Source organism: Canis lupus, chromosome 18 (genome assembly GCF_048164855.1).
Source record: "Canis lupus baileyi chromosome 18, mCanLup2.hap1, whole genome shotgun sequence".
Taxonomy (NCBI): Eukaryota; Metazoa; Chordata; class Mammalia; order Carnivora; family Canidae; genus Canis; species Canis lupus.
The window spans coordinates 52,314,402-52,327,484 of record NC_132855.1 but is presented as its reverse complement, the minus strand read 5'-3'; the positions used below and the strand labels follow the sequence as shown (position 1 = coordinate 52,327,484).

Sequence of the window (13,083 nt, the reverse complement as noted above, 5' to 3'; positions counted from 1 at the left end):
TGGTTTCAGGGAAGAGCGGATGTCAGGATCTCGAAAAGCTGCACACTGCCCAGCAGATGTCAATGGACAGAAGAACGGGGGATGGGAGGGCAGATAGCAACTTATTACCTCCGTTAATCAATCAAGTGACCAATCTGTCTGGGTAACAGCAGACCCAAATGCCGCGACTACGGAAATCACCGTGACCCCTGCTGCCGGGGTGGGGGGGGGGGGGGAAGCAAAGTACCGAGGGCAGTTTGTGTCGGGTTCCGTCTAAGAAGAGAATTCCGAGAATGGGTGAAAAGTGAGGAAAGAGAGAAAGGGGATCTGGGAGACCAGGCAGACTGGCGGAAGGAGAAGAGGAGCCAGCGCCAAAACCCGCCCGGAATCGGGCGGTGGTGGGGTCAGTGTCCCGGGCCCCGCTCTCACCATCTTGACGATGCCCCGCTGCACGGTGGGGACCGCGGGTCCCCCGGAGGTGCCGCCGCTCTGCGCGGAGGAGGCCATGTGTAGAGATGGAAAGGCAGCAAGTAAGGAGGTGGGCCGGCCTGGAGGTGTCAGTGAGGGTGTCGGTGCTCGTGGGAGGCCGCCGCGGCAGGGAGCTGGCAAGCGACGGGTTTCGGGCAGTGGACGGCACGGACTCGCCGGGCGCTCACAGGAGCAGCAGCGGGACTGGGAACGAAAGAGGAGACGCGTTCTCCACCGCCGCCACACGTTCTACTCGCCGCGCAAGCGTGCCAGAGCGCCACCGCCCTCCGGCCAATTAGCGCCCAGAGCCCGCCGGATCTCAAGCCAATAGGCACCCTGCTCGCGGAGCCCCGCCCTTTAGCCCCCAAACGGGGGGCAAGCTCCAGGAAGCGCTGAAAGAGCTGATTTGCGGCGACGGGCTAAGCTTGGGGCGGGACTTCCGGGGCAGCCGTAGTAGGTAGTGTCGGGAGGTGTAGTGGGAAGGAAAGGACACGTCAGCATCTGGCCGCGGGGCGCGGGGGGCCATGGGAGCCCCGGGGGCGGGGCCCGTCTCGCCCTCCAGCCTCGCCCCGCGCGTGGCGCCCCGCCCCGTGGGCCAGGGAGAGCCCACGTGGACGGCGGGGTTCCGAGAGGGAGCATCCAGATCGGGGAGTTCCGAGTACCGGCTGCACACCTAATTCCGACATTTTACCTCAGCTAAAAGTGTGAGGAGAAGTTGGAAAAGTCTGAGCATCGCGAAACCTACGGATGTTGGCGTTGACAGGCAACACGGCCGGGCGCCCTCCTGTAGTGGGGAGAGTATCTCGTTTGTGTTGCGGGTGTCTAGCACTCATAAGCCTCTCGATTAATGTTCGTCGTTGGGAGAAATAATCTCGTAGGGGGTGGTGTGCCCTGTGCACGGCGGAGAATGACCCTCGTTTTCAGGCTCTTCCTAGCTTCGCCCAGGAAGTTAGGGAAAGCCTTGGTACACACTCTCCCCGGGCCTGGAGGAGACATTCCCGACACCTCTAGTGATGAGCCACACGCCCCCAACCACCTGACCCCAACCCGGTACCTGATCCTAATCTCTTTTGAATAAAGAGATTGGGGGAGGGGGTGCAGAGCCTGGGCGTACAACTAGAGACTACTAGTATTTGTTCTGTGCCACTACGTGGAGCCAAGGACCTTTCCTTTAAGCCATTTAATCTTAATCTTCAAATCGGGCTCTACACTGAGGACGCTACTTGCTCTGTAGCTCTTTTTGAGAAGAGGTTGTCCATGCTTTCACACTTTACATAGGCCAGGGTCATGTTTTGGGGGTCAGCATCTTCCTAGATCCTTAGGGCTGCCCCTTGCATCCCATTAATTTGCCACTCTTCAAAAAATAAATAAAAGGGGATCCCTGGGTGGCGCAGCGGTTTGGCGCCTGCCTTTGGCCCAGGGCGCGATCCTGGAGACCCGGGATCGAATCCCACGTCGGGCTCCCGGTGCATGGAGCCTGCTTCTCCCTCTGCCTGTGTCTCTGCCTCTCTCTCTCTCTCTCTCTGTGACTATCATAAATAATAAATAAAATAAAAAAAAAAGAAGTTAAATAAATAAATAAATAAATAAATAAATAAATAAATAAATAAATAAATAAATAAAAGCAAGCTTTGTGAAGGTTCATTCCACCTGATTTATAACACTCCCTATTTCATTAAGGTTGTTGGCTTCTCTGCCTCAACTGCCACCTTATCATTCCTTGAAATAAACACCTGGTGCCCATTTCTTCTCCACTCACTGAATGACCCTGAATGGCTTAAATATTTATGAACCTGACTTACCCAGTACCCTGGGGTCTCAATACCTTGGCCTCATCTTCAGTGAGCTTAACCTCTGTGCCAGTTTAGCCACCCTCTTCAGTACAGATGAAGTATGGGAACTGTTTGATGGCTGAAATTGTAAACTCCAGATCCTTCATTCTCTGATCTTAATTGCTGTCCTTTCTCCCTTCTCAGTCAGCTCTTTCTTTTATACCTTCTATAGTTATCTATTGCTTCATAACAATTTACCCCTAAATTTAGGTATTAAGCAGTGAACATTTATTATCCCACGTTTGTCAGGAATCTCTGCATGGCTTAGCTGAAAGCCTTTACCTACAGGTCTCTCTGGGGTAGCTTACATGATAGCTGGTTTCCATCAGAGCAGGCAGATCAGAGAGAGCAAGAGAGGACAAGCAAACCAGTCTTTTTGAACCTAATCTCAGAAGTAACATCCCACTGCTTTGGCCACATGCTATTCATTAGAAAAGTCTTTCGGTAAGTCGGCCCCCTCAAGGGGAGAGGATTACACAAGGGCAAGAATACTAAGAGGCAGGATCACTGATCACTGAGGACCATCTTAGAGGCTGCCAATCACACACTATTCTTTGGCTTTACATAGAATTCAAAGTCCCTGACCCTCTCTATAATCAGTTATCATCTGCTTTCTCCTGGATCCTTGGTTAGACTCTCTTACTTGTGCCCTCTCTTCTCAGGATCCTCATCTCTAATCCCTGTTGTCTTCCATTGGACCTACCTGTCAAAACTCCAATTCTACATCTCTCTGCCTTCTCCAAACCTGTCACTTAGCTAGAGAAAACACTCGACTGTTCAGGTTGGTTCCATGGTGAATTTGTGGGCCCTCACATATTGCCTGGAGTTCTTCTGTTTCCTCAGCCACTTTGGTCACTGAGTCTGGTTGTTGTTGTTTAATTAACTTTATTTTTTTAGAGAGGTTTTAGGTTCAAAGCAATATTGAGGGGGAAGGAACAGAGATTTCCCGTAGACTCCAGACATATGCATAGCTTCCCCTGTTATAAACATCCCTCATCAGAGTGGTTCACTTTCTACAGTTGATGAACCTATATTGACACATAATAATCACCCAAAGTCCATAATTTGCATTAGGGGTCACTCTTGATGTTGTACATTCTATGCATTTGAACAAATGTGTAACATGTATCTACCATTATGGTATCATACAGGGTAGTTTCACTGCTCTAAAAATCAGTTATTCTCTGGGCAGAGGGAGGACGCAAAAAATATATATATATTAAAAATAAAATAAAGTCAGTCTGTTTAAACCTGTGTTTCCTTTTAACTCCAATTCCACTGGCTCCCACACTCTCAAATAGTGATAGGCCTTCTCAGAGAGATAATAAAAGCCATTAAGAACTCTCTTCACTTCCCACCACCAAATCTGAAAACTTACCTTCCTTCTCACTCCTCTTCTTCTCCCTTGTTACCAAGAAAAAACATCCTCCTACTGCTTAGGCCAACCCCTCCATCTATGTTCTGGATCCACCGCCTCCTCCTTGTCAAGGACTCTCCTTTTTTTTTTTTTTCAAGATTTTATTTTTAAGTAATCTCCACACCCAATGAGGCCTTGAACTCACAACCTCGAGATCAAGAGTTGCAAGCTCCTTGACTGAGCCAGCCAGGTGCCCCAAGGACTTTCCTCATAGATAATTCCCTCTCCTGTTGTTATATCCTCTCCGTTTATCCTGGATTCTTTTTTTTTTTTTTAAGATTTTATTTATTCATTCATGAGAGACACACAGAGAGAGGCAGAGACTCAGGTAAAGGTAGAAGCAGGCTCCCTGTGGGGAGCCCCGTGTGGGACTCCATCCAGACCTGGGATCAGGCCCTGAGCCCAAGGCAGATGCACAATCACTGAGCCACCCAGGAGTCCCTATCCTGGATTCTTCTTATTAGCATTTAAATATTCTCAAATTTCTTGCATACTGCAAATAAATAAATCTTTCCTTTATTCCACATCCCTCTTTCAACAGCTCTCCTCCTCCCTTCACAGGCAAACCCTCTCAGTGAAATTCTTTATGTTTGTTGCCTCCCACATCCTCACCCTGCATTCAATCTTCAGCACACTACACTCACTTTTGCTCTTTATCAGTTTACTGAAACTCTTTTCTCCAAGGTCAATACTGACCTCATCACTACATTCAGTGGACACTTTGCACACTTCACTTTGCTGAGCCATTTGTAAAATTTGATATTTGTTCTTCGAAATGCCTTTTTCCTTCCCTTGTTCCTTGTATTCCTCCCATCTATCTAGCTGCTCCTCCTTATCTACATTGTGAATGACACTTCTTTAGCTTGCACTCAATATTGACGTTCCTCTGGGTCCTTCTCAAAGCACCTTCCTTTCTTATTTGAAACATTCTTCCAAAGACATCTTAACCACCCCCCTGGCTGCATGCTGAGGATTCCCAAATATAGGTACATATAACCCCTGTCAAAATCTCTCTTGAGCTCTAAATCCTATGTTCAAAAATACTCTGGATGTTTGCCCATGGTTGTCACCTTGGGAATTCAAATTCAACATATCTCACAAAGAACTCTGTGTCTTTCCTCCCAAAACTGCTTTTGCCTAGTGTATGTCATAGTTCAGATAATGACACCAAAAGTTACCCAGTTGCAAGCCAGAAATCTGGAGATCATTAGTGACTCCACCTCTTACTCATTTCCCACTTCTTAGTCAACCTCTGAAATCTGTTAGATCCACAGGGGCACAGCCAAGCATACATGCCCTGGAAACAGACCACCTGAGTTCACATCCCAACACTGTATTACCTTGAGCAAGTTATATAGTATCTCTATTTGATGGAAGTCTCTTCTGTAAAATAAATATGATAATAGGACCTACCTCAGGATCCCTGGGTGGCTCAGGGATCCCTGGGTGGCTCAGCGGTTTAGTGCCTGCCTTTGGCCCAGGGCGTGATCCTGGAGTCCCGGGATTGAGTGCCGCATCGGGCTCCCTGCGTGGAGCCTGCTTCTCTCTCTGCCTATGTCTCTGAGTCTCCCTCTCTCTGTCTCTCATGAATAAATAAAATATTTTTTTAAAAAAATAGGACCTACCGGGGATCCCTGGGTGGCGCAGCGGTTTAGCGCCTGCCTTTGGCCCAGGGCGCGATCCTGGAGACCCGGGATCGAATCCCACGTCGGGCTCCCGGTGCATGGAGCCTGCTTCTCCCTCTGCCTGTGTCTCTGCCTCTCTCTCTCTCTCTCTCTCTCTGTATGACTATCATAAATAAATAAATAAATAAAAATTAAAAAAAAAATAGGACCTACCTCCTAGGGTTGTTCTGGTCTTGAGGATTATGTAAATTAGTATATGTTAAACACATAGAACACTATGTGGATCATCTATGTGTTAACTTTTTTATGATTATTATTAAATATCTCCTATTGCTTAAACTTGGCATACTTTTACTTGGACTGCTGCAAGGTCTTATAATAGGGCTCCCCAATACCATGCTTCCTTCCCTACACCCTATCCATTCTTCCTACTGCAGCCAAAGGGACATTTCTTTTTTTTTTTTTTTACAAGATTTATTTTTTTTACCTGAGAGAGCGTGCATGTGTGAGGCAGAGGGAAAGAGAGAGAAAGCAGCAGACTCCCTGCTGAGCACAGAGCCCAAAGAAGGCTTGATGTGGGGCTTGATTCGGGGCTAGATTCAAAGCTCTATCCCAAAACCCTGAGATCACAACCCAAGCCAAAATCAAGAGTTGGACACTTAACCAAATGAGCCACCCAGGGCCTCCAAAGTGACATTTCTAAAATGCAGATCTGCTCATGTCTCTCTTCTTCTCAACTCCCTCCTGTGATTTCTTCACACCAGGTCTCCTCTCACAGTTTTAGCCTTCAAACAGCTATAGGGGCCAAGTAAACTTGGTTTTGATCTTTCAAGAAAACACTCCTTTGCCTTCAGGCCTGTTTGCATACTTTTGTGTCTGCCTGGATCACTCTTTCTACTCCTTTGTCCTCCTCTCCACCCCCAGTCACTTCACAGGGCTACCACCTCCCCATTCTTCAATTTCCCACTTAGAAATCACAGTGCCTCCCTTGAAAGGCATTGAGAAGAGTGACAGATTTAGTTCTCTTTCTTCCTATTTTTGGTCTATCAAAGTACTTATCAGATTGAAACATATTGTCTCTTTGCCCTCTAAAAGGTCATCAAACTCAGTCTGATTTATTTACAGTAGAATTCCCAGCCCAATGTCTGATCAGTCAATATTTGTTAATAAAGAAATGAGAGAAAAGTATTGTCATACACATTTTACCTATAAGGAGCTGGAGACTCATGTAGGATGTTTGTTGAGGTCACAGAGCTAGTAAGTAGCAGAGAAAGGATTTGACACAATTCTTGTGACTCTAAAGCTCATGATCACTTTGCCTTTATAGGGAGGAAAGAGATTTTGATCCTCCTTAGAAGTAGATTCCAGTCACTTCTATGCCCAGGCAGCATCAGACCAGAGGGGGTAAACTGAGTGTTGAGCAGGTGTAGAGGTGAGAAAGCCCCACCTCCTCTCAAGAAGTTGATCCAGGAGCATTTGCTGGTTTGGAAACATGGTGGAGATTGCATCTCTGGTTTCTCTCAGTGGAATACAGTAAGAACTGTAGCTCCTGATCCTAATTATACACCCCAATCCCTTGCTTGGAACTAGACCTGGGGTGCCAAAACTGCCTTTCTTGGTTTATATAGCAGCTTCCTGGAGAAGGATCAAAGCTCAGATGCATGTGAATGGGGTAAAAAGCCAGAATACAAACTTTCTTACCTCCAAGAGCCCCTACTCCCACCTCCCCTCAGAAACCATACCTGCTGTAAGATGTCTCTAGGTGGCCCTGTCCCTAGACAGGGGTCAGGCATTTTATATCAAGGGTCCCTGTATATGTTTAATTTTAAAAGGATCTATGTTTGTGCATTTTATGTATACTGGCATGATTTTGAAAATGTATGTAATCTTATAATATTTACCAATGATTTATTTACAAGCTATTTACTGAAAAAGTGGAGCTGCTTACAAAAAAGACAGAGAGATAAAAAAGAGATACTTTGAAGTTCTTAGAGGTGACTCCTTATGTGTGGTTGAGAACACACACCACACACACACACACACACATACACACAGGTGTCTATCTTGTCTATCTCTAGACCAGATTCATTTAACCAAACAAAATACCCTGCTTCCTGTATTCCTTTGGGAGCAATTTTTTAAATTTAATTTATTTATTTTAGAAGGCAAGAGAGAGTGAGAAAGAGAGCACAAGCAGGGGGAGAGAGGGGTAGAGAGAGAGGAAGAAGCCGACTCCCCACTGATCAGAGAACCCTACCCAGGGCTCAATCCCAGGACCCTGAGATCATAACCAGAGCTGAAGGCAGATGTTTAGCCAACTGAGCCACCCAGGTACCCACTTTGAGAGCAAACTTAAGAAATATATCCCTGGTAGTAATAATAAGCAAAACATATTGAACCCTAAACATATACACTAAACAGACTTTGTGCTAAATGCTTTCAACTGCATTACATAATTTAATTCTTAGACCAGCCCTATGAAATATACATAATCAATCTCTCTCTACAAAGGACAGTAATGCTTAAAAAGGTAAGCAAGCAACTCTAGGTCAATAGCTAATAGGGATCGTGTCAAAATTTAAACTCAGAACTTTCTTTTTTTTTAAGATTTTATTTATTTATTCATAAGAGATACAGAGAGAAAGAGAGAGAGACAGAGGCAGAAAGAGATACAGGCAGAGGGAGAAGTAGGCTTCCCTCAAGCAGCCTGATGTGGGACTCGATCCTGGACCCCTGGACCCTGAGATCACGTCCTGAGCTGAAGGCAGACGCTCAACTGCTGAGCCCCCCAGGCATCCCTAAACCCAGAACTTTCTGACTGGGGTCTGCTCTGAACTATTTGGCTAGCCTGCTTCCAAGGTGGCCACGCATGCCTTCCTCACTCTAGATCTGCACTTTTAGGACCTAGAAGCTGGACAAAGCTAGTAAGCTTCCTTGAGGGAGAACACTCAGCACTGGAGTAACTCCTGTCTCCATTCTCCTTGACCCACCTCCAACATCAACCCATCCCTGCACTGTTAACCTGGTGTTTTTTCTAAAAGGTCAATCTCAGTCATACAGAATTTCTTCTCCACACTGCAGTGCCCCCCTTCCTGCTTCAGGGTAGTTTCAACTCCATCCAGTAGCACACAAGGCCCTTACCATCTGGCCCTGGCCTACTTTTCCTCCTTATCTTCCTTTTCTCCTCCTCCTTGTTTTTTTAAGGTTTTTTTTTTTTCCTGTGGACTGAATAGTGTCTCCCCCAGATTTCTATGCTGAGGCCCAAACCCCAGTGTGTCTGTATTTGGAGACAGGGCCTTTATGGAAGAAATTAAGGTTACACAAAGTCATAAGAGTAAAACCCTCATCTCACAGGATTGGTGTCCTTATAAGAAGAGGAAGAGACCAGATCTCTTTCTTTTTTTCCCCTGCAGTTGTACAGAGGAAAGGCCATGTGAGGACGTGGTAAGAAGATGACCATCTGCAAGTCAGAAAGAGAGTTCTCTCCAGAACATCCCTGACACCTTGATCTTGGACTTCTAGCCTCCAGAGCTAGGAGAACATGTTTCTGTTTTTTAAGCCATCCACTGTGTAGCTTGTTGTTATGGCAGTCCACACTGACTAACACAAAGTTTCACTGTATATCTGCTTAAAAGAAAAGCCTCACAAACACAAATTGTCCAGATTAGCCCTGATCAGAAGAACCTTCTAAGATGACAGAACTGCTCTGCCCAACACAGTAGACCAACTACATTTGGCTGATGAGTACTTAAAACTTGGCTAGTACAACTGAAGGACTGAATTTTTCATGTTATTTAATTTTAATTAATTTAAGTTTAAATAACCCCATGAGGCTAGTGACTAATGTATTACACAGCACCAGTCTAGGTGATTAAACTTGAGTCTTGATTAAACTTGAATATCTAATACCATAATTTTCTATGTAAGTTTTTAAATTAAGAGATTTCTATATTCCTCGTGTAGTCCAAACTTGATTAAAATGCATGACAGCGTAAGGCATCATTTTAAAAAAACTTAAGAAACAACAAAATAAATGTATAACATTAAAAGTGGAACTTCTGGGGATCCCTGGGTAGCTCAGCGGTTTAGTGCCTGCCTTTGGCCCGGGACGCGATCCTGGAGTCCCAGGATCGAGTCCCACATCGGGCTCCCGGCAAGGAGCCTGCTTCTCCCTCCTGCTGTGTCTCTGCCTCTCTCTCTCTTTCTACGTCTATCATAAATAAATAAATAAATAAATCTTTAAAAAAATAAAATAAAAACAAAATAAAAGTGGAACTTTTATTATCTTTGCAATAAAAAAAGAAAAGGAACAATTTATCCTGTGCTTGAGACTTAGACATTATTTCTCAAATCCTTAAAAAAAAAAAAAGAAAAAGAACCTTAGAAAAAAATTTGTATCAACCTAAGAAAGATAATGCATTCTTCCCAATTTGCTATATCTATATAGTAAGTCAACATAAAGGATTTATAAAGGTGTCAGATGCATTTATGCAACTATATGATTATTTGGACAATGGTTTCAAAACTCTTAGTTAACAGATGAACTTTGTATCCTGTCCTGTTGTCATTTGATGGCAAGACCAACCTTAATTCCATTCTCTCAAATGTTATTAGTCAATGAATCTGGGTTCTCAGTACCCTTAGATAATTGTATATTGATTTTCTTCTGCTACAGCCATCATTTTAACTGCCATCAAGTTTTGTCACCTTGGACCCTCCCTGCCATACTCAAACCCCTGAGAAAGAAAGCAGGAGGAAAGCTCCAGCCAGTGGTGCCATCTTTATCACAGGGAAGCATGTTGCTCTGAATCTCTTGTCCTCTATGCAAATTGAGATGATCAAGCTAGTATGGAACCTAAGGATTCCTTTTTCTCGATCCCCAGAATCCTGAAGTCGCTGGCTAGCAAACTCAAGAGTTAGGAACATTTGAGCAAATAATAGCAAACTACATGAACCATGGGTTAAGTGTATATTTTTCTTTCACAGATCAAGAAGTTGGAGACATTTGTTTATAGGCTTAACCATCTCAGGATGGACATCTTTGTGATCCTCTTAGCTTTTCCCTTGTGGTTGCAAAATAGCTGCTTAAGCTCCAGATACTAGAAAAGGAAGAAGAAGAAGGCAAGAAAAAAGAGAAACAGCAGTACCAGAAATATCTGCCCATTTTTATTTGGAAAGCAAAAGCCTTCCCAGAAGTCCCTGACCTAGGCCTCACCTTGCTGCAGGGGAGGCTGAGAAGGCCTTTAGATTGACAAGGGAGAAGGATTCCAGAATGAGTGCTGAGGCGGCTTGAGCATTGGGTGTCTTCTTTGCTTCTGGCCCTGGACTGCCCTTCCTAGAACTCTGGCCTATTTCTCAGCCTCATTCCATTTCTCAAGGGAGAATATTGTCCCCTCATTCTTTCCAGACTAAAAAAGGCTAAAGCAGTAAACCCATGTTTCATCTCTGCTGTGTCTGGACTCTAGCCCTCCCTATAACCTTCCCTACTAAAATCCCTGCCTCTGTGGAGTGGAGGGAACATTCTCTGCCTTCTCTGCCTGTGGAAAAGCCTTCTATTTGCTGTGGGACAGAACCACATGTTGCATTGCCCTGTGTTGCTCACTGCAGCCCCAGCAGCTCTACTGCACTGGAAAACTCAGTCTAAATATACCCAGGGCCCAATTCCCTCCATGTAGGTTGCCCTTCCACTCAGTGCAGATACAGCTTTTCCTATAAAATCTTCTGAGACACCTGCAATTAGAAGTGACTTCCACCTCCTCTGTATCCCCAGGGCCCTTGGGTTCTACCTTTCCAGTTTTGCGTACTATACTCTTCCTGTGTCATAGCTATTTGTGTAACAGTTGAAGGAGGCTGTGATCTTTTTGATAACAGCCTCCTATGAGTCTTGTTAGTTTTTGTGTTCCCTATATGCGGGGCATTGCCTTGTAAAGAATGTAGCTCTTCAGTAAGTATATTATAAATTAAATTGAAGTATTCAGTCTCTTTGAATGATTGAGATGGCTTATTTACTTTCTCTTTTCTTCTCATATTTCCATCATGTGTTTTTTGTGTGTGTGTTTTCTGGAAACAAACTGAGAATGTTGGGGTATTTTAGGTGGAAGATGGGGATTATAGGTGGTTATCAGCAGTGGACATAAGACAGTTCTTCTGAGGCATGAATTTTATCTGTGTCTTCACCTCTTCTTGAACCCTGGCAACCACATTCACCTTAACTTTAATTTGTCCCTTGTCTTAGATATGATAGGCCAGTTGCTGAAACAAAAGAACTAACAATTTTTCAGTGACTTAAATAATAGAGAGGTATAATTCTCTCACAGAACAACCCAGTCACACAGTTATCCAAAGGCCCAGGTTAGTTGCAGCTAGTCCATCCATTAACAGGGACTCTAAGAGAACTGTCCTTTAAAGTCAAGAGCAAAGGAAGAGGGATCATGTAATGATGCAGAAACATTTTGTGGAAGAGAAGAAAAACAATGAGATGGTCACATTGGACAATCTCAATATTCTGCATGAAGTTAAGAGAATTTAGGTATCAGAAGACAGGATGAATCCCTGCAGAAGCCATGACCCCAGGTTTGAAGATGAAGCCCTTTCCAGGGAGTCTGTGGCCTGGAATAGCCAGAAGCTGATCCAAACCCGCTCAGGACTCTGGGGTGGTTTGACATAGTCCCCACCAGGACAGCCAGTGTCAGCTGTTAGAGTTGAGGGGTCAGAGCAACAAAGAGGAAGCATGGCAAGAGGTTAGGATCGGAGTGAGAGGTGACAGTGGGGAATGTAGGGGCAAGATGAGGTGAAGAGAACTGGGCCCTGGGCTTAGGGAACAGAGACAAGGTAGCTGGAGTGTGTGGGGGTTGGAGCTGCCAGTGTTAAATAACCAGAGTCCAGGCACGTGTGTCATCTGCTGGGGGTGAAAGAGTAGGGGTGGAGCTGAGGCAAGGGGACAGGGTTCCGGTGGTAGCTTGAAGGGACTCATGGTCTGAGTCTGCTCAAGGTGAATTTCAGGATGATCTAGGCATCTTTTTTCAGATGCCCTTTTCTGAATTTCCTCTAGCTTAACTCATTCAAAGGATAGCTATTTCAAGTAAAAGTACATCCTATTTCAGCCACATTCCATATAAATGCCACAGAGACATTTTGATGTCAGAAAATCACTTCTCTTTCCTCTTTACCCAAGTCTTTGTTTCACATACTTGAGAGTGGTATAAATTCCAATAAGAAATGATTTTATGAAAAGGCAAGATAATTCTAAAATTACACTACACCCTGTTGTTCAGCAGAGAGCAGTTAATAGAGTTTGTTCTCTTAAGAGTACTTCAGAGGACAGGATGTTGCTTTATGCTGCAATTGAAACAGGCTAAACGACCATCAAGTTCTGTGATGTTTACATGCTTTTTTTTTTTTTTTTTTTTTTAAATCTCTTTTCTCAATACAAGGCCTTTGAACAGTTTCTGTCTGGAATTCTGTCCCTGCAACAAGGAATGAAATGGACAGGATGTCTGCCTTCTGGGAGCTTATATTCTGATATCAGAAAATCAGGATGGGATGATTATGATGGCTGAACTTTAAATTTGGATTAGAGGTATTTGCAACCAAGGCAAAAATAAAAAGGACACATTAAGGTTATGTAAGTCTTACTGTCTGATTAAAGGAAGCATATTATTTTATGAGAAGCAACAAACTTTTCCCTTGACATTGAATTCTAGAAGGTTTTTGTTACAAGACTCTTATCTAAAGAGCAATCAGTGGGTAATATAATGGGCGA

General features: G+C 44.4%; 1 protein-coding gene across 1 annotated transcript in view; it reads right to left on the bottom strand.

Moving 5' to 3' along the window:
- The window catches only part of SND1 (staphylococcal nuclease and tudor domain containing 1), a 420,606-nt gene extending 419,890 nt beyond the window's left edge, over nt 1–716 (bottom strand). The window contains exon 1 of the mRNA XM_072784460.1: nt 409–716. Coding sequence (XP_072640561.1) covers nt 409–486 — 78 coding nt within the window. The 5' untranslated portion in view covers nt 487–716. The remainder of the gene's footprint in view (nt 1–408) is intronic.
- Between the last annotated feature and the right edge of the window lie 12,367 nt (nt 717–13,083).